Source organism: Mastomys coucha, unplaced genomic scaffold, assembly GCF_008632895.1.
Source record: "Mastomys coucha isolate ucsf_1 unplaced genomic scaffold, UCSF_Mcou_1 pScaffold4, whole genome shotgun sequence".
Classification (NCBI taxonomy): domain Eukaryota; kingdom Metazoa; phylum Chordata; class Mammalia; order Rodentia; family Muridae; genus Mastomys; species Mastomys coucha.
The window spans coordinates 42,293,842-42,320,031 of NW_022196910.1; the positions used below are offsets into that span (position 1 = coordinate 42,293,842).

The following is a 26,190-nucleotide window of genomic DNA, read 5'->3' on the forward strand; positions in this document are numbered from 1 at the left end:
TGTGGTGGGTGTTTGCTATTGGACTGGAAGGCTGATACCCTGACAATGACGGCTGGAATTGTACCAAAACCTTCTAAACAGGTTCATAACCCCTTTTTCCTAGAAACCTTTCTTTTTCCCCTACCTCTCAATGGGCTAGAAGAGAGTCTGAAGCATTCTAGAACCCTAAATAAAGTAGGTTTAGAGAAAAATCTAAGCCAATAATCTATGTAAGATTTCATATATAATGAAATTCAGACTCTTTTCCAAAGCCCTGAAGAGAATCACCATCATAAACTATTATTAAATAAATCATTTTACCAGAAACTCACCTTTTCTAAAACACGCAATATTCCTGAAATTAAGCTGTCTTGGTCATTTGCCTTTCCGCAAGCTGAGTGAATATATACCCCTTCTTGTTCATATATAATCTGAAACAGCAAAAACAAAAAAAATCATTATAAACTGATTTCCCTTTCATATGTGTGTGTATCTCTGCATGCATGTGTGCATCGTGCATGTGTGCATCCTGTACACTGTCTCCCTTCTCAGAACTGAAATGGCACTCGATGGGTGCTAGAGTTCTGAACTCAATGAGCTCCAGCTCTAGTCACATTTTTTATTTCAACATTTCTTAAAAATAACAGATGTGTTCTTTTCTTTTTTACTCTCTAAATGTTTTATGCATGTGCATGTTTGCTTACGTGCAATGTCTAATCACCATTTGCAGGCCTGGTCCCTGTGGAGGCCAGAAGATGGCATCAGATGCTCTGGAACTGGCTAGTCAGACAACTGCGATCCATGTGGATACTGGGGATTGAACTTGAGTCCTCCAGGAGTCTCCAAGAAAGCAGCCAAGGCTCTTAACTGTTGAGCTATGGCTCCAATCCCCAAGGTGTTTTCTTATAGTACTGTTCAAGAGTCTGATTACCACATATACAAATGTACCACAGGTTGATTGGGACAAGAAGTATTTCAGATTCGTGAATATGTACTTATAATGGATATTTTAGGAACAAGGCCAAATTCAAACACAAAAATTTTTCTGTGTTTTATATATGTCTTATATATACAGTCTGAAGACAACTCTATAGGTTTAGAGTGCCTTGACTGCAGAATGTCAGGGGAAGTCAGGGTGTGGGATTTTCTATTTCTAGTGTCAACTCAGAACTGAAAACATTTTAGATTTAAGAACATTACATTACAGATTTTCAGATTAGACATGCTCAGCCTGTGTGAAGACACATCACACAGACTTCAGGAAGCTTTAAACATAAGAAACTAGAAGAAAATTTGCTTCAATACACATGAATATTTCTTCTTCAGATTGGTAAAAAAAATCACATTGTTTTTTGTTTGTTTTTGTTTTTTTGAGACAGGATTTCTCTGTGTAGCTCTGGCTGTCCTGGAACTCACTCTGTAGACCAAGCTGCCCTTGAACTCAGAAATCTGCCTGCCTCAGCCTCCCAACTGCTGGGATTAAAGGCGTGTGACACCACTGCCCAGCAAAAATCACATTCTTATTCATCTCTATAATAATGATGTTTAAACGGCCGGGCGGCTGTGGCACACGCCATTAATCCCAGCACTTGGGAGGCTGAGGCCGGCGGATTTCTGAGTTCAAGGCCAGCTTGGTCTACAGAGTGAGTTCCAGGACAGCCAGGGCTACACAGAGAAACCCTGTCTCGAAAAACCAAAACAAATGATGATGATGATGATGGTGATGATGATGGTGGTAGTGGTGGTGGTGGTGGTGGTGGTGATGATGATGATGATGATGATGATGATGATGATGATGATGATGATGATGATGATGATGTTTAACTAAATGCTATGTGCCTAATGTATAAATTCATCTATTCCAGTCTGGAGCTGGGATAACCAACAGTGAGTGATTCAATGCTTGCCTAGCAGTCACACACACACCACCAATAACAATATTTTAATATTTTAAGGTAAGCATTGAGTTCAAACTAAAAATCTACATGAAAATATCCAAAAGATCAAACAAGATTTAAGGAACAGGTGCTTTCTATGTATGCCTATAGTGGCATGGTCTCATAAAAGATCATGCTACTGTGATTTTAATACCACAGATATAAACTTACAGGGAATAATACAGGAAATTTTCCCCTGTCCCTATCTCTCATGGAACACACAGTCCCTCACCCACAACTTTGTCCCATCCCCCATCTCCAACAGGCACTCTCTGGGAACCCACAGGTCACTCTGACCAGGTAAGTAGTCTAAGTGCAGCTCTTCAGCTCACCCTCCATTAAATCCAGTCTTCTAGTTTCATCCCTAACTGTGGCAGACCTGCTGTGCCCTCTCCTCATTCTCTGCTCCCATCCCCAGGGGACTAAGCAGATCCTTCTTTCCTGTCTCCTGTGGACCCCATCAGGAGGTGCCACATCTACACCATTCCTGCATGTCAGCTCCCAGTACCCTGAAACACATATTACCTGGAACCCCCAGTGCCCACACCTATCAGGACCCCAGAATAACTGCCTACCAGGCAACATACAGCCACATTTAAGAAACAGAAAAACGAACCAACCAAACAGAAACCAAGAAACAAGACACGCCCCCCCCAAGGCAAGACCAGACATTAGCACCTAAAATTATAATCTTCCCAATTCCAGATGCCAGGATAAAAACACAATCAGTAACAGCCAGGACAGTAGGTCTCCACTACAGCCCGGCAACCTCACCACAGCAGGCCTGGAGTATACCAACATAGCTGAAGCCCAAGACTAATACCTTAAAACAGCCTTTATGAGGAAATGAGTAACTCCTTTAAAGAAATCTACGAAAACACAAACTGTAGAAGAAATAAATCAAAGTGTTCAAGACCTGAATGTAGAAACAGAATCAATAAAGAAAACCCAACTGAGGGAAATCTGGAAATGAGCACTTTAAGAACTCACAGGAACCACAGAGGCAAGAGACAAAGGCATCAGAAGAGACAACAGAAGAGACGAAGGCCAGAAACTCAGACACTGAAAACACAATACAAGAAATAGACACCTCAGCCAAAGCAGATGTTAAATCTAGAAAGCTCTAGATACAAATTCTAGGAAACCTAGGACACTATGAAAAGAGCAAATGTAAAAATAATAACAATAGAGGAAGGAGGCCAGGTGGTGGCACATGCCTTTAATTCTAGCACATGAGAGGCAGAGGCAGTCAGATCTCTTAAGTTTGAGACCAGACTGATCTACAGAGCGAGTTTCAGGACAGACAGCCAGGGCTGCACAGACATAACATGTCTTGAAAAAGGAAAAAAAAAGAGAAAGAGAAAAAGAGAAAGGAAGGAAGGAAGGCTAGATGGATAGACAGATGGATGAATGGATCAAAAGTACAGAAATCATTTTCAAGAAAATTTCTCCAAACTAAGGAGATGCCTATCAAGGTACAAGAAGCATACAGAACACAAGATACAGAGAGCAAAGTCCATCTCCTCCCATAATAATCAAAAGCTGTAAGTAATAACATATAAAGGCAAACCGATTAGAATTATATACCTCATTTCTCAATGGAGACATTAAAACCCAGCAGAGCCTGGAGAGATGTGCGACAAGACTTTGAGACCACACATGCCAGCCCAGTCTACTATACCCAGCAAAACTTTTAATCACTGTACATGGATAAAAGTGCCTCTGCCTCCACTACTGAAGTCACAGGTACACACCACCATGCCCTGGTCCTCTCCAGTACCTTTTTGAGAGAAAATTACATGCCACAAAACTTAAAATTCTAAACTATATTTTACAGTCTGAAGAAGACAGTCATGTTTAGCTTTCTAATTTAAAAGGTATAACTTTAACTTCTAGAAATTAGTTAAGTCTGCTTAAAAAGGCAAATAGAAAGTGACTGATTTGCATGAACTACTAAATTTTATGAAATTCCCATCTCTGTATATTCTACATCCTCTCAACTCTACCAGATTAAAAAGTATTTAGTACAAAAAAAAGCATCTGTATTATACATACATTTTTCTTACTATCCCCTAAACAATACAGCATATTTTCAATTTACATGGCTTTTCTATTATGCAGGTATTACAACAAAGCATAAGAAGATGCACAGATTACATGCAAAAAATTAAAATATATATTTAAAAATGATCAGGTATGGTAGTGCATGCCTTTAATGCTAGCACTCAAGAAGACAGGAGTAGGCAAATGTCTGAGTTCCAAGCCAGAAGGACCACACGAGTCTCTGTGTAAATAGCTGGGGCTAGTGAGAAGCTCAGCACATAAAAGCAAGAAGCCTCATGACCCGAGGTGGAGCCCCAGATCCCAGGGATAGCTGAGGTATCTCTGGCCTCCACTCATACATACGCCATGGCATGTGTGTTAATGTGCTACTAACATTAATAGCCTTTAGCAAAGGAAGTAAGCCAGATAACTTATTAAAATAACTCTGAAGACAGGCACTATAGCACATGCCTATAATCTCAGCACTTGGGAGGCTGAAGCAGAGGCATAAAGAGTTCAAGGTCATCCACAGCCTTCTAAGGAGTTCAAGGCCAACCTTGGTTCTCATGAGCTGCTCTTGCCTCAAACAGTGCTGAGGGAAAGATGTAATAATAGTCATGTATTAAAGAGCCCTGAGGGACTAGAGAAGACGACTTATAACAAATTTGCTGATCTCGATTTTAACAATAAATGTTAACGAGCAAAAATGAGACATTGCAGGTAAACTCAATGTGCCAGACAGAGCTAGATGCACTTTTGCGTTACGGAGTGTAAAGTCATGCTCCTAACAAAGCTGAGAAGAGAGCATGCACAGCACAGTGGTGGGCTCCTATAGTTTCTATACTGATGTGGAACTGAGCTATTATATTGCCACCAACTATCTCCAAAAACTAAGGATAAATGAAAAGCATTCAACTAAAATACTCATTAATAAGCTTAAGGTCAAAACCTTGCCCTAAATCTCTTCAAATATGAAAACTCAATAGCTAATTCACAATATCCATTTTAACAACTATGTGAATTTCATAAATCCACAATCAAAAAGGCTTCAAAAAATCAGTTTATTTAAAAGCTATTTGGCTTACAGAAAACAATTTAGGCTTTTAGATACAGAGACTATCCCCAGGAAAAGCCACATGAGTTCAGATACGCTGCCATGCTCCACAACTAACATCTAAGTACCTACCTGCTAACTCCACTGACTCCACATATCGTAAGCCATTCTGCTCTGCATGAACCTGCTCTTCATATACTGCCAGGCCACCACAGACATCCCAACCAGTCAATTACCCTGAAAGCTCTCCACTATCCTGACTCCTAAGTACTACAATCTGTCAGCCTTTCCATGACACTGGCTGCTCCCTCATCGTGTCTAGAGTCTTTGCTCAAATAGTCTTCCAACCTGCTCTAGTTAATCTGTGCATGTGTGTAATAGAGAACCAGGGCTACTAGTACCTTTATAAACTATGCATCTGACTGCCATCTTAACAATTTAAATCCCTCTGGACTCTACCCTTCTCCTCTACTTCAGTGACACTACACTACACCTGCACACTGAGTCTCCCTGTTCCCTGAAAGTCTTGAGTGTTTTTCTATATGACTACTGTACCTCAAACACTCTATTATCCCTCCTCTCTACAGTTCCTGCTAACCCCTCAAAAGAGTACAAACCTGTCAGACTCTTCAGCCCACTGCCCACTCCAGACTTAAAAGGGCCTCATCTTCACAGTTTAAGGAGTGGGATGACATTTACAGTTATTTCTTCAACACCACCTAAGGAATTTAGAAATTTGAAGTTTATCCTGAAGACAAAGAAAATCCACTGGCATTCTAACAGGAGAATGTCTATAGTCAGCCCTCCCTTTTCTAAAACAATAGATTGTCTTGTCTTAACTGCCAATGATGAACAGCTGCAGTAACCCAACTGGACAGCTTCAACTACATCAGTGGAGGCAGGAAGATATGTAGAAGTCAGAACAACACAATTGTGTGACTTAGCTTTGGGAGGTGAAGGGAAGAAGAGTCAAGAATAAAGCTGGTACAGAGAGACAATTTATGAAGACCCAGCAGCAGACTCTTTTTTTTTTTTTTTTATTCCCCCAGCTCCCATCGGGAGTGTGCCTTGAGCCATAGAAAGTGTAGCACTTCTTAATGAAAGGCAAGCCTGATGCTTCATAAGGACACCAGTATACAAAATAATGTCAGACATGAGTGAGGTGAAATAATCTAGCAGTCTGAGGAGTTACAAATGATTTAATGGATCAAGAAGCACAAAGAGCTGCAGCCAAGTTGAATCCCAGAGACTTACATGGTGGGCAATAATCAACTCCCTTAAGCTGTGACTCCTGTGAATCGTTATCTGCCCTCCGCACACACAGCTGGGTCACGCTGCACACACAATGATAATCAAATGTAATTTACATTTTAAACACTGCAATCTAAAATCCGGTGTTGGACACAACTGATCCCAGCACTGAGATGTGAACAGGAAGATCAAAGTCTCACAGCTAGCCCTGGGTTCCACAGTTAAGTTCAAGACTTAATAAGAGATCAGGTTTCAATAAACAAAGGAGATAAAACGAAGCAAAAAATCCATGTTTAATCACCCTTACATCCAAAGAACCCACTATATAGCTGGTATTCAAATGCTTGTTAAGTTAAACACTATCACTAAAAACATTTAAAGGGTATATTCCTATAAGTACCTAGTTAACTACCACAGTATTCAAAAGACCCCATAGGGGGAAAACTCTCCCAAGAAAATCTACTAGACACTAAGAATACTCTTGGTATAGTGCCTAGTATACACAAAGCTATGTATTCTGTCCCCAAATAAACCTGATATGGTGCATGGTACCTGTGATTTCAGATTTGGGGATGTAAGGGAATCAGATCTTCAAAGACATCCTCAGCTACATAGCAAATTCAAAGCCACCTAGACTATAAGAGACTCACTCTGCCTTAAAAAAAAAAAAAGTTTAAGAGTATTTCTCCACTAAACAGGAGGAAATCATGTCTGCTACTGGAAACCTAGCCAACTATCCAGGGCTACAAAGTCATCAGTCTTGGAGAACCCATAACCACCATTTTACTAAACCAGTATAATCCCTAACAACAACCTATGAACATTTGTCCTTGTATGCACAGTAAGTGTAGCCCACACCTCCCAGCAAGGAAACTTCTCTTTGCAACAGAGATCACAACAGAAAAGCACCACCAACCAAAACAGAGAGCGTGGAGCTCAACCCCAGTGCATCCATCTGCACAACTATGTCTCAGGGATCGTTGTGGAAGTAGGGACAGAAAGACTGTAAGAGCCCAAGGGCCAGGGAGTCTACTGTGGACTGTATCTCCTAGGACTATCAGAAACTACACCAATGTGACTGCCTGCCTAACCGTGCTCGAGCTGAGCAGGTACAACAGACATGCTGAAGAAGAAGACTGAAAGCTCATGAGACCTGAGCTCTGCACCAAAAACCACAAGCCACTCCAACACCAAATGGTCAGCCCTGAAAACACACACAGCTAGCGGAGAATGAGCAGGTTATATTAATGTATTTAGGCAGATGTAGATACACAAAAGTATGTAACAACAATGAAAAAAGGGACTATGAATTTAAGAGTAAAAGATGTATACGAAAAGGTTTAGAAGGAAAAAGAGAAGGGGAAATGATGTAACTATATTATAATATCAAAAAAAGAGAAATAGTGATGGCTTATCTCAAAATAAAATATGAAAAAAGAATATTTACCTTTCCAAAGCATTAATGACTTCACAAGACTATAAATATCTAAAATATTTAAAAGAAAATGGATATGGCCAACTTTAACCCATGCAATAAATTCTTACTAAAAAATGTCTTCAAGCCAAGCAGTGGTGGTGCACGCCTTTGATCCCAGCACTTGGGAGGCAGAGGCAGGTGGACTTCAGAGTTCAAGGCCAGCCTGGTCTACAGAGTGAGTTCCAGGACAGCCAGGGCTACACAAAGAAACCCTATCTCGAAAAACCAAAACAAAACAAAAACAAAAAATGTCTTCAAAACAAATTCTGACAGAGTAATTGATTTCCTAATGGTTTCAAGTTGTTCAAAACAAAATGAAGGGATGCCAAGCCTGACAATATGAGTTCGATCCTCACAGCACAGATGGTAAGGGGAGAAACCTGACCCCAGCAGGTTGTCCTGACCTTTATATATACACACCATTCACAGGCCCACACACATTTTCTTTTAAGTTTTGGGGGTTTTGTTTGCTTTTAATACCACAAGGCAATCAAGATGTCTTAATGGGTAAAATAGCTGCCAGGCAAGCCTGGCAAGCTGAGACCAATCCCCAAAGCCCAGATAAAGGCAGAAAGAGAAAATCACCTAAAACAGTGCTCCTCCAACCCCCACCCCCACACCCACCAACAACAACAACTTGTAAAACACAGAAAACAATTATATTTTCTAAACACCCTAGGGTGACTGAAAATGGACAATAGGATTTTATAATACAAAACAGTGGGTATTAGGGGGCCCATCTCTCACACTCTAATTCTCTCCTTATCTTCACTATCTGTTGTTGCTCTTTCCATTGAGTATCTATGAGGTCGGGGCCTAACCAAGGTGCAGGTGAAGTGTTTCAAAATCTGACTTCATGACAATCGTCAACCCACAGGCCATCAGAATATAAAAAGTCTCTAAAAATATCACCCACTCCACTGACTCCAAGCTCTTACTGTGCATCTTATTTTGGCAAGGTAGAGGATAACTGTTTGTGTCTTTCTTCTGAAAACTGTGGTCTAGAAATCCTGAGAGCAACCACTATGGGACAGCCCCCATGCCTGGTATAGCTGGGAACAACCATACTTAATATTTGCAGACTTAAGACTGGGAACAGTAACCAGCAGAGGATGCCAAAAGCTCAAGCTATCTTTTTTCCTTTCCTTCATCCCAGGAACTCAGTTCTCCTCGCTGTTAAAGCAGAAGCAGATCAGCTGTTACAGTGTTTCTACTTATCTCACTATCCAGAGGAGCAGTCACCACTCTCTATTTGGTTGCCTTTTGAAAACATGGTGCTATACATACATAGCAAAGCAAATTAGCTAACTTCTAAGAACTAATCAGGATTGCCAATCAAACTCCAACCCACTTTCAAAAACTGCAAGAAAAATGCCAATATATATAAGAATAAACCCATGCACATTATGTTGGATGGATTTTTCTGTCATTTGACACAAGCAGTCATTTGAAAAGAGAGAACCTCAGTTGAAGTTACAGACTGCCCTGTAGGCAAGCCTGTGAGGCATTTTCTTGATTAATGAATGATGGTTGCTTGGCCCAGCTCTTTGTGCATAGTACTACCTGCCCCTGGGCAAATAAATGGTCCCGGTATACAAGAAAAGCAAACTGAGCAAGCCCAGAGCAGCAAGCAGTTTTCCTCTTCAGTCTCTACTGTAGTTCCTGCCCTGACTTCCTTCAATGCTGGAGTTGTAAGATAAAATAAGCCTTTTCCTCCCCAAGCTGCTCTTGGTCATAGTGTTTCATCACAGCAATAGAAACCTAAGACACACAAACTGATCAACGATGAGTGAATTCAATGCACTCTACTGGTATTCTGTGTTTACTCAACTATGCACTGGCTCACCGCATTGCAGGATGTTTGGGGGTTGTTTCCGCTTTTGTTTTCCTTTTACCAGTGGAAACAGGCACACTGTAATCACATTTATATTGCACAGTAGGAAAGAGTCACAGAAGACCATGTTTTGTGAGCTAAACTCAAACTAGTTTGTTGGGGGGGTGGGGTCTTTTAAGAGTGGAGCAGGCCTTCTCTCTACTTTCGCTGAAAGAAAACATTGCCACACAGTAGCTCACTAAAGTTTAATTTAAAAAAAAAAAAAACAACCATTTACTTCCCAACATTATATATACTTTCCCCTCTATTTTATAACTACATTACCTTTATATTTGTGTACTGCCTTATATTTCTTTCCAGAAAACCATCAGCATGAATAAATACCTATTCAAAATCAATATTACTTAACAGTAGTTAACATCTATATTTATCAAGTACATGCTTGATGCCAAGAATTACTCTAAATAAATGTTAATTCATGTAATCCGACAACTCCATGCAGGAAGTATATTTATACCACTCTATGAAACTGGATAGCTAAGTAATTTTCCCAAAGTCATACAACTCAAGAAGTTGAGCCAGGTTTGATCCTAAGCGATTATGACTATCTCCTTAATTGGTGCCACAGGATAATGACATTTACCCATCATCCAAACATGCTGTCTTGAGCTACAAAGCTGGCTCGGCTGTTAAAGGCCAAGCTCTCTACCAAAATGACAAAACTATAACTTCTAAAACATGGTATTTCTCAATACCCAAAATAAGAATGAAAAAGAGATAGCTCCCAACCATGCCAAAATAATATATTCTAGGTTTTAAGACTGCCAAATCCAACCAATCAATTGCAAGAAAGCTAAGATAAGTAGTAATGCCAGCACAGTATCTGCTCCAGGTCAGGCCACACATGGATGCATTTAGTTATTAATCCCTAGAATCTCACATAAGGCTGGTCCTGTTACCGTATTACAGATGAGACAAGAGCAGAGAGAATGGCTGAAGTCACAAGTAAGTGGCTAGCTCTTAAAACAAATCTGGCTTGACTCTACACTCTTAACCGTTACCTTTTGTTCCTAACTCTGAATAAAAAAGGTTAATTTCCTTCATCATTTCCAGGCCTTCAATACAAACAAAAGCAGGGTCAGTCCTCTGCAGTTTTTCTCCATGCTGGATGGCAGCACAGACATTGACATTTAGAACTGGCAGCCTTGCAATTGTTCCTCTGGTGTGGGGCTCGACTTGCCCAATTTAACTTATCAGAACAATCTTCTGTGTCTTTGTTAACATCCACAACTATAACTCTGAACTAACAGTCAACTGAACTCTGGGAGAGGAAGGAAAGAGATCAACTCAGGCTGGAGATGGTGATCCCAGCACTCAAGAGGGAGAGGCAGGCAGATCTCTTTTGAGTTCAAGGCCAACCTGGTCTACAGTGCATGTTCCAAGATAGCCAGGGCTACATAAAAAATCCTATCTTGAAAAACAAACAAACAAAAATAGCTTACCTACTCACTTCTACCATATTCTCTCTGCCTAAACAAGAAGATGGTTAAATAGGAAAGTATGCCGCTAATGTCTTTTTTATGACAAGTTAATCAGTTTGGATTCTTTAACATAGTAAATAAAGTTTTCTCATCTATTATTGATAAAGCAAAAGGTGGTTTTACATAAAAAAAAAAAATTCAGCACACAATGCCTTGAAATCTTTTTACATGAAGACACAAAGCCAGAAGTGAACTTCCTAAGGGAGGATTCCACACAATACGCTGATCAAGACAGCTTATGAGAGAAGAACACATAATGGTATGCGTTCCCACAGTTTCAGTGGAGTGATGGGAGCGGCCGTGAACGGTCCCTCAGTCAAATAAGGTGATGAGGCAGTTACAAAAGACAGCACAGTTGTGTGTGAAGTTTAGGAAGTCTGTCTGTGTACTCATGACTGTAGAAGGTGGGGAGCGCCTCAAGTTTCAGAACTGCTTTATCAAGGGTCCCTTTCAGAATCCATGCAAACTGGAAAAGAGAAGTGTAGTTTAAGTTGTGAAGATCTCATCTTGGAAAGTACCAGATTGGACCAGCCCACCCCAAAACACCAAGATAACATCTAATTTGTAATGAGTCAAGAGATGATTAGCACTCGTCTCAAATACAAAAAGACCAAAAAATAAAAAAGGGCAAGGAGATAAGTAAGCCCTAAAAGGATGCCCAACCTATTTTACGAAAGAGCAAGATGTAACGTATAAGCACTCCAATACCGGATGCCTAGCATCCCTTCCGTTCTGCGGATAAAGACGAAGAACAGAGAAGTCTCAACTGCCCAATTTTCCAAGGTCACAATTCGGATCAACACCGAAGACCATTATTTTGTTATTCCACAATCTAATCTGCTACTGCACAAACGCTGTCAAATTCAAAACCAGGTGAAAGGCAGCGAGACGAACAGACGTGAAGCTTAAGGAACAGCGGAAGCTATCTGAAACAAGTAAACAGTTCTCAGTGTTCTCTTGAGTCATTACCAGCCGGTCACGGACCTTTGCGAAATAACTCTCCACTGGGAAACCCTGCCAGTTGCACATCATGAAGCAGAAAACCCCAAATACGCATAAGCTGTCTCTCCGCCTATAAACTGACAACATAATCTCCTCTGTACCTAATGGTGGCTCCTAACCCACTAGGAGGGTGACACTGACAAGCCTCTGTAAAACAGCAGGGCAAACACCCACACCCACACCCACACCCAGAAACGCCCCGAAGACATCTAGGAAACAAATGTTTTAATAAAGGTTTTTCTAGATGAGTCTAGCACGGTGTCAATCGCCAGTGCCCAACATAATGCCCGCAACCATTAACCATCTGGGTAAATTTTCGAACAGAACCCCGAGCTCTGAGAACACCGCTGCAGAGCTCCAGGTTAGCTCCTCTGCACGGTGACTCGACGCCTTCACCGAAAGACAGCAAGCCAAGCAAGCCAGACTGGCGCCTCGAAAGGCTTTTACAAGAAGAGGCTCTGCAGTCGGAAGGGCAGACGTGAAGAACTAGAGTCTCGGGGGCAAGGAACGGAATCAGAAGTCCCCGAAAGGATCCGCGTCGCGGGGCAGAGCCCGGGAAAAGCGCCGAGGCCTGCACTGCCTGGGAGCAGGAACCGTCTAAGCCCGAGCTCACCCAGCACCCCAGAGGGGCAGCTCGCACCCCGAGGAGCCCTTCCGCTGTCACACGCCGGCCGCCCCTGAGGCCGACGCGGCTCGCTTGCCCCTCGGCGGCCGCCCGCCCGCCAGCCGCAGACCACCGGCCAGGAGCACCCGCACCAGCCGCTGCCGTTACTCACCTTCCCGCTCACAACGCCCGCCGCCGCCATGTTCCCCGCGCGTGCCTGGTGATGACGTAGCAGAACCTCACGTGTCTCTCGGACTCACAACAACATCCGGTCGGTCTAAAATAACATCCGGGCGGGAAAGGGGCGGGGAGTAGTGGGAACTGCAATTAGACGCATGCGTGGTGGAGATGCTAAGCGGGTGGGGCTGTCGTGCGCTTCCCCCCACCCCCACCGTTTTAAATTGTAGCCTACTGCTTTGGAAGTTTGCTCGGGCGTGGCACTTCTAACTTGAGGAGCCGCATCTCTTGGGAAGGAGCACCTTGTTTAGACCCAGGACCCGCTGCCTCAGCTTTCTTGCTTTAAATAAGTCATGGTAAAATTGGGATGGCGTTGAACATCAGCCTTGGAGTTGTTGCACGCAGAGGCTTTTCCCCTTGATATTAGAGGATTCTGAACAGTACTGTTGCTGCCACTCACGCATGACCTTGAGCATGGTATTTTTATAGGGACTGTAGTTACTACCAGGCCCTTTATCGCTCCAGGGTCCAAGGCACATAGTTTAGGGTGCCTCCACAGCTCAGTGGCAATAATTTTAAATTCACCCAAGCTTCGGCATGTAAAGGAGGGATTGTGCATGGTCATACGGATCTCCCCCATGTTTGGAAACAGATTGGCAAACTCTTGAATTCAAACTTTAATTCCTTCTCAGCGCAGCGCTCTAAGACTTAGCTCCGGAGGACTAAGAGCAGTTAGCAGTAGTTCTTGACCTACCTAATGCTGCGACCCTTTACTACAGCTTCTCATGTTTTGGTGAACCCCCTAACCCCAACCAAAAAATTATGTTTGTTACTACTTCACAACTGTAATATTGCTAGTGTTATGAATCGTAAAGTAACTGTATTTTCCTATAGCCTTAAGAGACCCCTGTAAAAGTGTCGTTTCACCCACACAAGGGTCGTACCTGCCCGCTGAGTTACAGCCTTTTCAGGCTACCTGAGGTAAGCAGCAAGCAGATGGAACAGCAGGAAACTAGGTTTGAGAATGCATGCTTAGTCTCAGTAGGGACTCTGAACACCAAATATCAGAGATTCCAAGCAAGGCCACGATCCCAAATGCCCAAGCTCACACTGTATCAGGAAAGCAACACATCTGCCAGCCGTTAAGGAAGCGAGGGCACAGCGAGAAAGCACAGGGACTTATTTGTATACTATACTTCTCCAAGTCAACTAAATGTGGGTAGCAAATGGATTCCTAACAATCAAAATTGGATTTTTCTGCTAGCTCAGTGGGATGGAGTAGTGTGGTTAAAGGAGAAAACCCACTATTTTGTGAAAACTTAGCTGTGTCGAGAATATAATGCTAAGCAATAGCAGTTACTCTAAAACTTTGTGTAAATTTTAAAGAACTAATGTCTTAAATATCTAACATAATAATGTTGGCCAAACACGCTAACAGTCCTGGAGACATTTTCTTTAATTTTTGTAAAATTAAAAATAAAACTTACTTCCTAGCTGGATGTGGTGGCACACACCTTTAATCCCAGCACTTGGGGAGGCAGAGGCAGGCAGATTGCTGTGAGTTTGAGACCAGCCTACTCTACCAGGACAGCCAGGGCTATACAGAGAAACCCTGTCTTTTAAATTAAAAAAATCAAAATAAATAAAACAAACAAAAAACCTCATTTCTTAAATATCTGATACTAATTTCTCCTGTGTATAATCAGCTTGACAACTGCAGTCATCTCGTTGAAAATATGGCATCCCAAGTTTATCTGCTATTTCACATTCTTAATTGGGTCTTCAGGTGCCCCTAAGTGGCTCTTGGCATGGCATCTTATTACCTTTCCCACCAGCATCAGCAGTGCCTTATACCAGCATCTGATATCATCACTTCTGAATAATTCCCAGGTGTCTCCAGTCCACGTCCCTTTCCTAAACCCTAGCCCCTATACTTCCTACCTGCTGTACCTTTTTTTTCTTTTAAAGATTTACTTATTTGTTTTATACACAGTGTTCTGCTGCATATTAGAAGAAAGCACCAGATTTCATTATAGATGGTTATGAGCCACCATGTGGGTGCTGGGAATTGAACTCAGGACCTTGGAAGAGCAGTCAGTGCTCTCAACCTCTGAGCCATGTCTCAATCCCTGTACCTTTCACTTAAACAATTTATTCACTCCTCAAAAAATACTAACCCTTTGCTCCTGGAATGATGTCTACAGACCGACACCAACAGGTACACGGCAGCTTGTTAGAAATGTAGACTATCCAATCCGATTCAGGAACTACCCAACTGAAACCTGAATCTTGGGACTCAAAATTGATTCATATGTTTATAAAACTTTGAAACTTCTTTCTTTCTTTCTTTCTTTTAATTAAAAGTCAAGATTGGCTCTTAATACGATCTCCAAAGGGGAATGATTCTGTCCTGTTGCCCCTGCGGTTACGTCCAACGGAGTGCACCCTTTGCTCCGCCCCTCTTCCCTGTCCTCAGTGCCTGTCTCCTGGTCCAGATCCCATATAGTATTTGGACAACTATGGTGTCACCTTAATTGATTTCCTTGCTTCCTGCTTCGTCATCCCTCAGTACACCATTTACATACTGTTCATTCTACAGCAGTAATATGATCCTGTGAAAACCCTCATTAAAATCACCTATTGGTACCTTCATAGAAGAATCCTCACAAATTATTCCTGTCTTACAATTTTAGCTTCCTCTCTCAGTTCTTCCTGTTCAGAACCAGTTTTTGGGTTTTTTTACTGTAACCTAAATCTGATAAACTCTAAACACACTATGCATTGTCATAAAATCCCGTCTAACATGTAGACATGCTGGGGCAAGAGGATTGATATGAGTTCTTGGCTACCTACTGAGCTAAGGCCAGCCCAGGTGACATAGCAAGACACTGTACAATTGCTTCTAACTGGAACAGATTGTGTTGACTTAGACTATGGCTTCTATGCTTGAGCCAATCATTATAAGCCATTGTTATAAGAGAACATCATATAAGTATATACCTACATATAAGGATACATATGTATAAGTGTATACTTATATGATGATCTAAAATAACAAGGTAGAGAAGCATATAGCACATTCCACCCAGGATTAGAAATAAAGGTAGGTAAATATCTGTGAGTTCAAGGCCAATAGAAAGAAAGAAAAAGAATAATATATATGGACTGAAAATGTGGATAATCCCCAAAGAAGAATCTAGGGACTACTTCAAATGAGGCATTGGGAGTCAGCCCAAAAGAGACATGGATTCCAGATGTTTCCCAGCTTCTGTGTACCACATTGTAGAATACTGCCTTCCTCCTATGCAGTGAACTATTGGAAGGCAGAAACTATGCTTTTTTTATATAAAAAAAAATAGTCTACAATGACTATACTGACATGTAACTAGACACTGGCTGTTATAGAACTAAATCTCTTCCCTCATTTTGGAATAGCACAATTATGTAGTAACATAGGGTGAAGGGAACCTGCTTTTCTTTAGGAACTTCTGCTTATAAAGGGGAGAAATTAAGACTAGCATTTCAGTGTGGGGTTTCAGCTGTTTACTAGGTTAGAGAGAAAAATAACATGTACATACATGCAGCAATTAAATATTTTTTAAGAGAGCTTACAATACGTTTTAATTGTTTCCCCCAACAATGAATAGTTTCAAAAATTCCTGAGATCCTTCCCGTGAGCTACATAGTCATTATTTAATAAAAAATATATGATGTAAGAAAAAATCTTGGGCTGGCGAGATGGCTCAGCAGGTAAGAGCACTGACTGTTCTTCCAAAGGTCCTGAGTTCGAATCCCAGCAACCACATGGTGGCTCACAACCACCCGTAATGAGATCGGACACCCTCTTCTGGTGTGTCTGAAGACAGCTACCATGAATTGAGGGGCCTGAGCAAGTGGAGCTGGCAGAGGTCCTGAGTTCAATTCCCAGCAGCCACACACTTGATGGCTTATGGCCATCTGTACAGCTAGTGTGCTCATACACATAAAATAAATAAAATAAATCTTTAGAAAAAAGAAAGAAAAAACCTCTTTTTTTTTCTTTTCTTTTTTTTTCTCCGTTTTTTTCGAGACAGGGTTTCTCTGTGTAGCCTTGGCTGTTCTGGAACTCACTCTGTAGACCAGGCTGGCCTCAAACTCAGAAATCTACTTGCCTCTGGAAAAAAATCTTAATGGTAAACATCTTAAAGAAACTATAGACCAAGGAGGAGTTTAAGAGATGCCCTCCCCATGTTTGTCAGTTGAAGAGATTAAGTATTACAGGTCAAGGACTTTCAAAAGTCACAAGCTACTTTATGGCAGAGTAGAGATGCAATTCCAGATATACATCTTAGTCAGCTGTGCCATGCAGCCAGCTGGAACTGATTACTAACCTGGCTAAACCTTAGCCTTTTATTAACATTCCATTCCCCTCTCTCACACCTTAGTTTCTAATTGGACCACATGTCTCAGATCTTGTCCCACTCTTTCCTCTGTCCAGGTTCCACCAGCCTTTCCACTGAGCTCTTCACTTCCTGAACGCTTAACAACAGACTACAGCACACACACGTTTTGTCTTAGGGCTTAATCGATGTAGGGCCACAGGGAGAATGTGGATTTCAGTGACAAGCCAGAGATTACAGGATTCCTCTCTGAGAAATGGATCAAGGAATCAAACCTATAAGTGCTTTTAGGTTCAATACCCATCGAAGTAACCCAACTAAATCTTCGAATAGTAATGACCAAAATCAACAAGCTGTCCTATATTATTTAGACTTCTAGCTAGCTTTTTAAAAATATTTATTTAGTCAGCGTGTGTGCATACAAACAAAGTGGATCATCTACAGCTTGTATGAGAATATCAAAGTACAACCTCTAGAAGCCAGTAGTCTCCTCCACTGTAAAATGTAATTTTAGAATCTAGCCTCTGCTCAGGCCACAGTATGCGCAGCAACCTATTCTCACCCTAGCTAACAAATATCTCAGGGCCATGAACCATCACCTGGGAGGTGAGTTAGCATCAAAGAGGATTGTGGTAACAAATCTTTCTCCAGACTCCCTGCCTCCTGCCTCCTGGGACTCAGCATCTAACTACATACTTGTACTGTGAAATTCCCCATCCTCAAGAGCAGACCCTTCTTGTGCCACATGGGCTCTAATTTCACATTTCTGAAACCCTGACAAGTTTTCTTCCCTTGTTCTGTTTTGTTTGGGGGGTGAGAGGGGTCAGGGCCCTGACCATCCTAGAACTAGCTCTGTAGATGAGGCTGGCCTCTAACTGACAGAGATCCCCCTGCCTCTGCTTTTTGAGTACTGGGATTAGAGCATATGCTGCCACCAACCAGCCATGCTTTCTTTCATTAGTTCTGGGGCCTTGAATAGGACTTGATAACCATTGCATAGTTGAAGAAAACCTTTAATCTGGACCTGGAGAACGTGTTTGGAAGTTCTAGCAGGAGAGCGTATCTATTTACATACCCTTGACAGAAGAACGGTCCCCCTTTCTTGGGGAAGGCTGTCTTCTGCCAGGTATAGAACTTCAGGAAGGATGCTCACAGAGTGGTGCGGAAAGAAGGGGGACACACTTGTAGCCAGGTAGAGGAACAAAATCAATCCCGATGACCAATGGAGTAGCAGGGGTCACTGATAGATCACCCTCACACCAGAAAATCTTCCATCTGAAAGGGAGGAGTCATGAAAGCCAACCAGAAGTCAACTAGAGAGCAACCCAAGATAAGTGATGCACGGGACAGCAGGCTGTCTGGCTATAGACAATGTCTTTGGAGGAAAGGAGTTTACATTTATGATATAAGAATATTCAAGAAACCAAACTGAGCTCTCCGAAACTAAAATTAAAAAAAAAAAAATCCAAATGTAGTTTGTAAGCTGAGGAAATGAGGGGGAACTTAAAGCCAGGAGACAAAGATGTCCATGTTGGGGTGAAAGTGTGTTTTGTAAACTGAATCTGAAGTCCTGAATGGAGGATAACGACCAAGTCATCATCTTAGTGACATCTCTGTGGCTATCAGTCAAAAAGTGCAATCTGCATGGAAACAATTGTGAAAGAGTCCAAGAAAGCTATAACCAAGAGAAAATATGGATTTTGGTGTGGCTTTTTTTCTTTAATACTCAGAGTTGCAATGCTCACATGTAATCCCAGCTTTTGGGAGGTTGGGGAAGATTGCAATCTTGAGGGTAGCTTGTGCTACAAAGTGAAAGCCTATATAAATATATCTGCTCAAATATATGTAAGTAAAAGTAACATGAAAATTTGAAGTGGTTGCTTTTGAGGAGTAGAAATAAAAAGGAAAAGTCAAGAAGAGCTTAGGAACTGATCTTTGTAACATTGACTTATCAAATCTAAGAAAGTGTCAATAGGAAGTTGCTTTTTTATATATATTTAAAATTTAAGGAAGTTGCATTTTTAAGAAATTTAAGTTTTATTTACTTTATGGATACAAGTATTCTGTGTTCCATATTCATGTCTAGTGCCCACAAGATGAGAAGAAACAATCAGATATCCCAGAAGTGGAGTTAGAGATGACTGTGGGCTACCAACTGTATGTTAGGAACTAAACCTGAATCCTCTGAAAGAACAAGTGCTCTTAGCTATTGAGCAGTCTTCAGCCCCAGAAGTTACATTATTGTATGCCACTGAGAAAGACAATTCTACCCATTAAATAAAAACACATTTTCGTCTTGATAGTAAAACACATTCTGTCTTCAAAGATAATAGTATGGAAATGTATGTCTTAAAGTGTATACAACTCACATACACACATTGATAAGGATCAAAATTTAATTTAGAAAGAAGCAGACTTGATCAACTATTATTACACTTTAATTCAATCTAAACCCAAAGATAGTGGATGAAATAAATAGAGATTAAAGCAGTGATAAATAGAAAAATCAATGACAACAGAAGTTGGTTCTTCAAAAAAAATTTTTTTTTAATTAACAAGAAGTTCTAGTTTGATATCTGTTACTGTGATAAGCACTATGAGCTAATAGAATAGAGGAGAAAAAGGATTGTTTTGGCTTGTACAACCAGGTCACAGTCCATGACTAAGGGAAGTCACGGCAGGCACTCAAAGGGAACTGAAGTAAAAAGCATGAAGGAACGCACCTTACTGACTGACTCACTGGTTGGTTTTCTGGCCTGTGCCCTCTCTAGCTTTCTTATATAGTCCAGGCCCACCTACTTAGGGGATGGTAACACCCACAGTAGACCTGGTCCTTCTACATCAATTAGCAATCAAGACAACCCATCAGAAATTTAACTACAAGCCAATCTGATCAAGGCAATCCCTCAATTGAAACTCCAATATGTCTTAGTTTGTATCTTAGTTAGAGTTTGACTGTTGTGAACAGACACCATGACCAAGGCAACTCTTATAAGAACAACATTTAATTGGGGCTGGCTTACAGGTTCAGAGATTCAGTCCATTATCATCAAGGTGGGAACATGGCAGCATCTAGACAGACATGGTGCAGAAGGAGCAGAGAGTTCTACATCTTCATCTGAAAGCTGCTAGGAGAAGACTGGCTTCCAGGGAGCTAGGTTGAGGATTTTAAAGCCCAAGCCCACAGTGGCATACCTACTCCAACAGGGCTACACCTCCAAATGATGCCACTCCCTGGGCTAGGCATACTTAAACCACCACACCATGAGACACTTTCCTTAGACAGTTAAAACTAACCAAGACACAAACTGTAGCTTGATAAAGAAACAGAGAAGACTCAATGTGGTAGAAACTAAATGTGGGAGAACATTAGTGATTCTGCAGAAAGAAAAAGGATTATACAAGAAGAATATAAATTACTACATGCCCAAATATTGGTTTATGTAGATGAAATGTCCAAATTCAAATTCTTATAAAACCACAAACTACCTATTCTAAATGATGAAGTAAAAATTCTGAATAGACTTATAGCTAGTAAAGAGACTGATGGGCAGGGGGAGGGGGTGGAGGGACAGAGGAGAAGACCAACAATGGAAAGCCCTAGAGCCAGATGTCTTCTATGATGAGGGCTACCAAGCTCCAAAAGAACTGACACCCACTTAAAAAGAACCTTAAAACAGGAGACAAGAAAGAAAATCTGTGCCTCATCCCATAAAGTCAACGATACACTGACACCAAAGCCAAAGATACTATAATAAAACTGTAGACCAGTAACTATGAACTTTAAGGCAAAACTTCACAAAATACAAATTCATTGAACTCAGCAACAAAATGTATGGTTTATGCACTGTAAAAAATAAATTGGAGCCGGGCAGTGGTGGCACACGCCTTTAATCCCAGCACTTGGGAGGCAGAGGCAGGAGGATCTCTGAGTTTGAGGCCAGCCTGGTCTAAAGAGTGAGTTCCAGGACAACCAGAACTATACAGAGAAACCCTGTCTTGAAAAACCTAAATAAATAAATAAATAAATAAATAAATAAATAAATAAATAAATTGGAGACTCCTGTTCCCCACCCATTCCCACCCTCACCAACACCCCAATTCCTGGGTTCCCCCACCCATCCCAGGTATAAATCTCCAGAGAAAGATTACTGGATTCCATTGTCATTTTTGTTTTGTTTTGTTTTTGTTTTTTTGAGTCTTTTTGTCTTTTTTTTTTTTTTTTGGTTTTTGAGACAGGGTTTCTCTGTGAAGCCCTGACTGTCCTGGAACTCACTCTGTAGACCAGGCTGGTCTCGAACTCAGAGATCTGCCTGCCTCTGCCTCCCAAGTGCTGGGATTAAAGGCATGTGCCACCACCGCCCAGCTCCAAGAAAGGGTTTCTTTGTGTGACCCTGGTCATCCTAGAACTTGCTCTGTAGGCAGGCTCACCTCGAACACAGAGCTCTACCTGCCTCTGCCTCCTGAGTGCTGGCATGAAAGGTGTGTGCCAAACACTGCTTGACTTCCATTCTAATGCTATTTTGAGATTTTTGAAGGGATATCATATAGCTTCCTATAAAAAGAAAAATTTATATTCCTGTACTAATTTATATTGTCATCAATAATGTACACGGATTCTTTCTTTTTTTTTTTCCTTTGAACCTTTATTAACCTTTACTTTTCAACTCTTCTTTTTTGGAGATAGGGTGTCCTGTAGCCCAGGTTGAGCTCAAACTCACTATGCAATGGAGGGTGGCCTTCAACCCCAGATCCTCTTGCCTCTACCTTCTAGGCTGAGATTTTAGATATGCGTGATGTGGTGATTTGAATAGGTTTGACCCCCACAGATTCATTCATTTGAATGCTTGACCATAGGGAGTGGCACTATTAGGAAGTATGGCCCTAGTGTAGTAGGTGTGACCTTGTTGGATAAGTGTGTCACTATGGAGGCAGGCTTTGAGGTCTCCTGATGCTCTACCTCTGCCCAGTGTGGAAGTCTTCTGCCTGCCTTTGGATCAAGAATGCTCAGTCCGTCAAGCCTTTCTCACCCTCTTTGCAGAAATATTTATCATAGTCCTTGCCTATCACTTAATCAGCTTGTTTTCTCATTGACCAGAATTCCATGTCAGTCTCTTTCCTAAACTGAGTAGAATCTCTGGCTCAGCCCTGCCTCATCCAGACTTACTATACTGTGACTAAAGGTACCCAGTTTTTCCTGGAGGAAATGGTTGCTTAATACCAGAGACAGAGGAAGAAAGAGTATTGAATGAATGAATTGAATGTTGGGTAACCTCATGCTACATATAATACACTGTGTGAATAACTGAGATTTAAATCCACATAGGAAATTGCATGCTGTTAACCCATTGTATACAAAGCCTTTGTCATCTCTCACATGAATGGGTAGCAACTTCCTTGTCTACCTGCCTAATCTATAATTTTTTTTCTTTCTCCAGGATGAAGCATAAGATCTTGTATCCTTTTTTTTTTTTTTTCTCAGTTGTGACCTGTCATTGACTCTAAGACCCAGCAACATAGATGAGATAAAGTCTGGACTCCTTTTCAGTCCTAATGGTTCAGCCTATTTTCCACCACTCCACCATCATCGAACATTTTAACAACCTCAGTTGAGCTCTCTTTCTTTGCTTATGAGGGCTCTTCAGTGACCTTTGCTATGCACTCACAAGCTTAACCTTATCAGCTAGCTAACAGTTCTTTAACAGTCAGCCCACAGGCTGGAGAGATGACTCAGTGATTAAGAGCCTTTATTGATGTTACAGAGGACCTGAGTGCAGTTTCCAGCATCCATCTCAGGTGACTCACAACTGTCTATAGCTCAAGCTCCATATAGATTAGACACCTCAGGACTCTATAGGCACCTTCACTTGGGTGTGTATATATCTCCACACAAAACCTACACACATACAACTAATTAAAAATAAATATTTTTAAAAGTAAACCCAGGAGTAAGATTTTGGCCTAAGGGTGGTAGTGCACGCCTTTAATTCCAGCACTTGGGAGGCAGAGGCTTGTGGATTTCTGAGTTCGAGGCCAGCCTGGTCTACAGAGTGAGTTCCAGGACAGCCAGGGCTACACAGAGAAACCCTGTCTCAAAAAACAAAAAAACAAACAATAAAAGTAAACCCAGATTAAAGATTTGGTGATACAGATTTTCCTTGACCTACCTACCATGTTCTTTCTCCAAAGGCAAATAATAAAAGAAAGAAAGGAAAAAGAAAGAGCGAGAGAAAGAGAAAAAAATTAAGACAAACAAATAAAAACCAACAAGACAAAAAAAACAAAGTGCACACACACATACAAACACACACAGGAACACACAAACATATTCACACACACGAACACACTAATACACATGCTCACACACTCGTTCTCTCTCTCTCTCTCTCCACACACGCACACGTGCACACACACGCGCGTGCGCGCACACACACACGATTCTGTTTTATGTTGGCCAACTGCTCCTGAGCATGGGGCCTGCCCAGGAGTGTAACTGACATGCTCAGGGTCACTCTGTTGTAGAAAACAGATTTCCCTTTCCTAGCAGCAGTGCACTGCAAGAAGCCTCTTGGTTAGGGAAGGGACTTTTCTCCTCTTCTCTTTGTCAGTGCTGGGATTTTCGCCTGGTCAGAATGTACGAATTGAATGGAATCCTTTTCACTGCAACATCTACTTACCACATGTCTCTGTAATGCTGTAACATTAAAAGCTGAAATCAAAGAAGTAGTTAATTATTCACGAGATGTTTCCTCCTCTCTGAAGCATAGCAAATAGAACTGTTGCGATCTAGAGGTATTTTATTTTTCACTCCCGAACACAGAGATCCCTGGAACCAGCTTCGTTGCTGGCCCACCCACATGGACATCCCATGACCTGAAGCTTTATTCTAAATGTCTTTATAAACAAAGAAAAGTGGAAATTTATAAGCTATTTGGAGTGCAAAGGAAATATCTATGTAAGTTTAAAAGTACATTTGCATAAATTTGTAGCATTTTGCCCTGATAGAAGGGAAAGCCAGCAAATGAAAATATCGGCATAAACCGAATCCTTGAAAATAACAGCTGTTACAATCTCATGAGTCCTCCCAAGGATTGACAATGTTTCTTTCCCTACAAAAGCTGTTTTGTGCTGTTAGATGTAAACGTCCTCTACTTAACAAAGACTGCATGCATAATTAATGTATTTCTCTCTAATCCCGTCTGTAACTTTGGGTCAATAATACATATTAAGAAAGTAGGTGAAATTCACAGGAAACTTGATTCCATTAGCTGATAGGATGCACAGAACCTATGAACCTGATCCAATCAGTTGATAGATGGAAGAGCCACATCTCATTCTGTTACTGGAGTTTGAGCAAACTTTGGAACCAACCATTTAAGCAAAACAGTTTATTTTCCTGATCACCACATTTTCCTATATGGTAAAGGCAAAATAATATAATAGAGGTAACTCACAGTAGACTCTATACCAAACTCTAAACTTATGGTATTAAAGGAATTCTATTGCTACTTTAAACAATTTATATGATTTGAAATTTCAATACAATTGGTATTACTTCCTTCAGTCTTATCCCTTGCCAGAGAGTTCTTCTAGGTATTATACTGATATCATAGTTCTTGTTGGTAACGGAGGGTAGCCAAAAGCAGTACTAGATAACCTTGGGTGTATCCTTAGTACAGCTATAACTATACACAAGTGACTTACTCTCATGACATTTGAATTGAAGGTATGAGTCAGTAGGCCACCAGTACCATTAAGAAGTCCAATAAAGCAGTGCCATTAAGAAGTCCCAACCAGAAGCCTTAATGAATCCCTGGGATCCAGGCATGTTGTGTGCTCCTGTTTGTATTGGGTTGGTCTAATGCTACTTGTATTCTAATGCTAATTTGGTGCCCCAAAAACTGATTACCCACAAAATGAGAGAGATGGCATGGCATGTAAGACACTGAGTGACCCTGTCCCCAGTTAATTGTGATTGGTAAATAAAGATGCCAACAGCCAATAGCTGAGCAGAACAGACATAGGTGGGGTTGAGGTTTCGTCAGCTTGGGGAAAAAGAACCACGAGGAAGGAGGAGGAAGAAGCCACCATGAAATAAAAAAAAGAACATGCAAAAGAGGAGAGAGAGGAGAGGAGATCATGGCCCTGAGGCTGCCCAATTGGAGCTAAGGGCAGCCCAGATGAGACATAGTAAGCAATAATTCGGGGCTATCATTAGGCAATAGGTTCTAACAGCAGGGAGGGCAGGCAGCTGCCCAGCTACTGTGCTGCCTAAGGCACATTGTAAATATAAAGGCTGTGTGTGTGTTTATCTGGGAAATCAACAACCAAAGGTGGAGTAGAAACCCGGGTCTGAGATTTTTAATACTTTTTACTACAACTGTGCCACTCCTAAAAGCTATAGCCATAGTGGAGATTTTACTCCAACGCTGATGGCTTTTTCTACAAGAAAACCACCATATTCCTTAGGGTTATGGAATGGAAAGACTCTTCAGAAAGGCTTAATAGATTACACTACTCTCAAAGTCATCAGGAGTGGGACCTCTGGTACAGGACTGTGCTCCAGAGGATAAGCCCAAAACCTGCTCAAGCAGGCACTACAAACTGAACTCAGTTCTAAAACAAAGAGGAAGACACGACACAGAAGTAGTGTAGGGACCAAGCATAGACAATGTCCACCAGGAGCAGGAGGGGAGATGTGGGAGTGAATATGGTCAAGATACATTGTATTCATGTGTGAAACTGTCAACAACTAAATTTAAAATGTTCTATCTAAATGTCTGTAGAGACACACATAGACACACAGCTGTTCCTCCTTTACTTGTCAGCATCCACTGTGTCAATCCTGTTATTGTGCTAACAATATAATAGGAATCAGGAACATCTGGAAGAAACACTGAGCAGCACAGGGA

General features: G+C 41.4%; 1 protein-coding gene across 1 annotated transcript in view; it reads right to left on the reverse strand.

The window, feature by feature from the left end:
* The window catches only part of Tbc1d15 (TBC1 domain family member 15), a 62,709-nt gene extending 49,718 nt beyond the window's left edge, over window positions 1–12,991 (reverse strand). The window contains exons 1-2 of the mRNA XM_031350378.1: window positions 12,895–12,991; window positions 312–410 (exon numbers count right to left, since the gene is read on the reverse strand). Of these exons, the coding sequence (XP_031206238.1) occupies window positions 312–410; window positions 12,895–12,924 (129 nt within the window). The 5' untranslated portion in view covers window positions 12,925–12,991. The remainder of the gene's footprint in view (window positions 1–311; window positions 411–12,894) is intronic.
* Window positions 12,992–26,190: the final 13,199 nt, after the last annotated feature.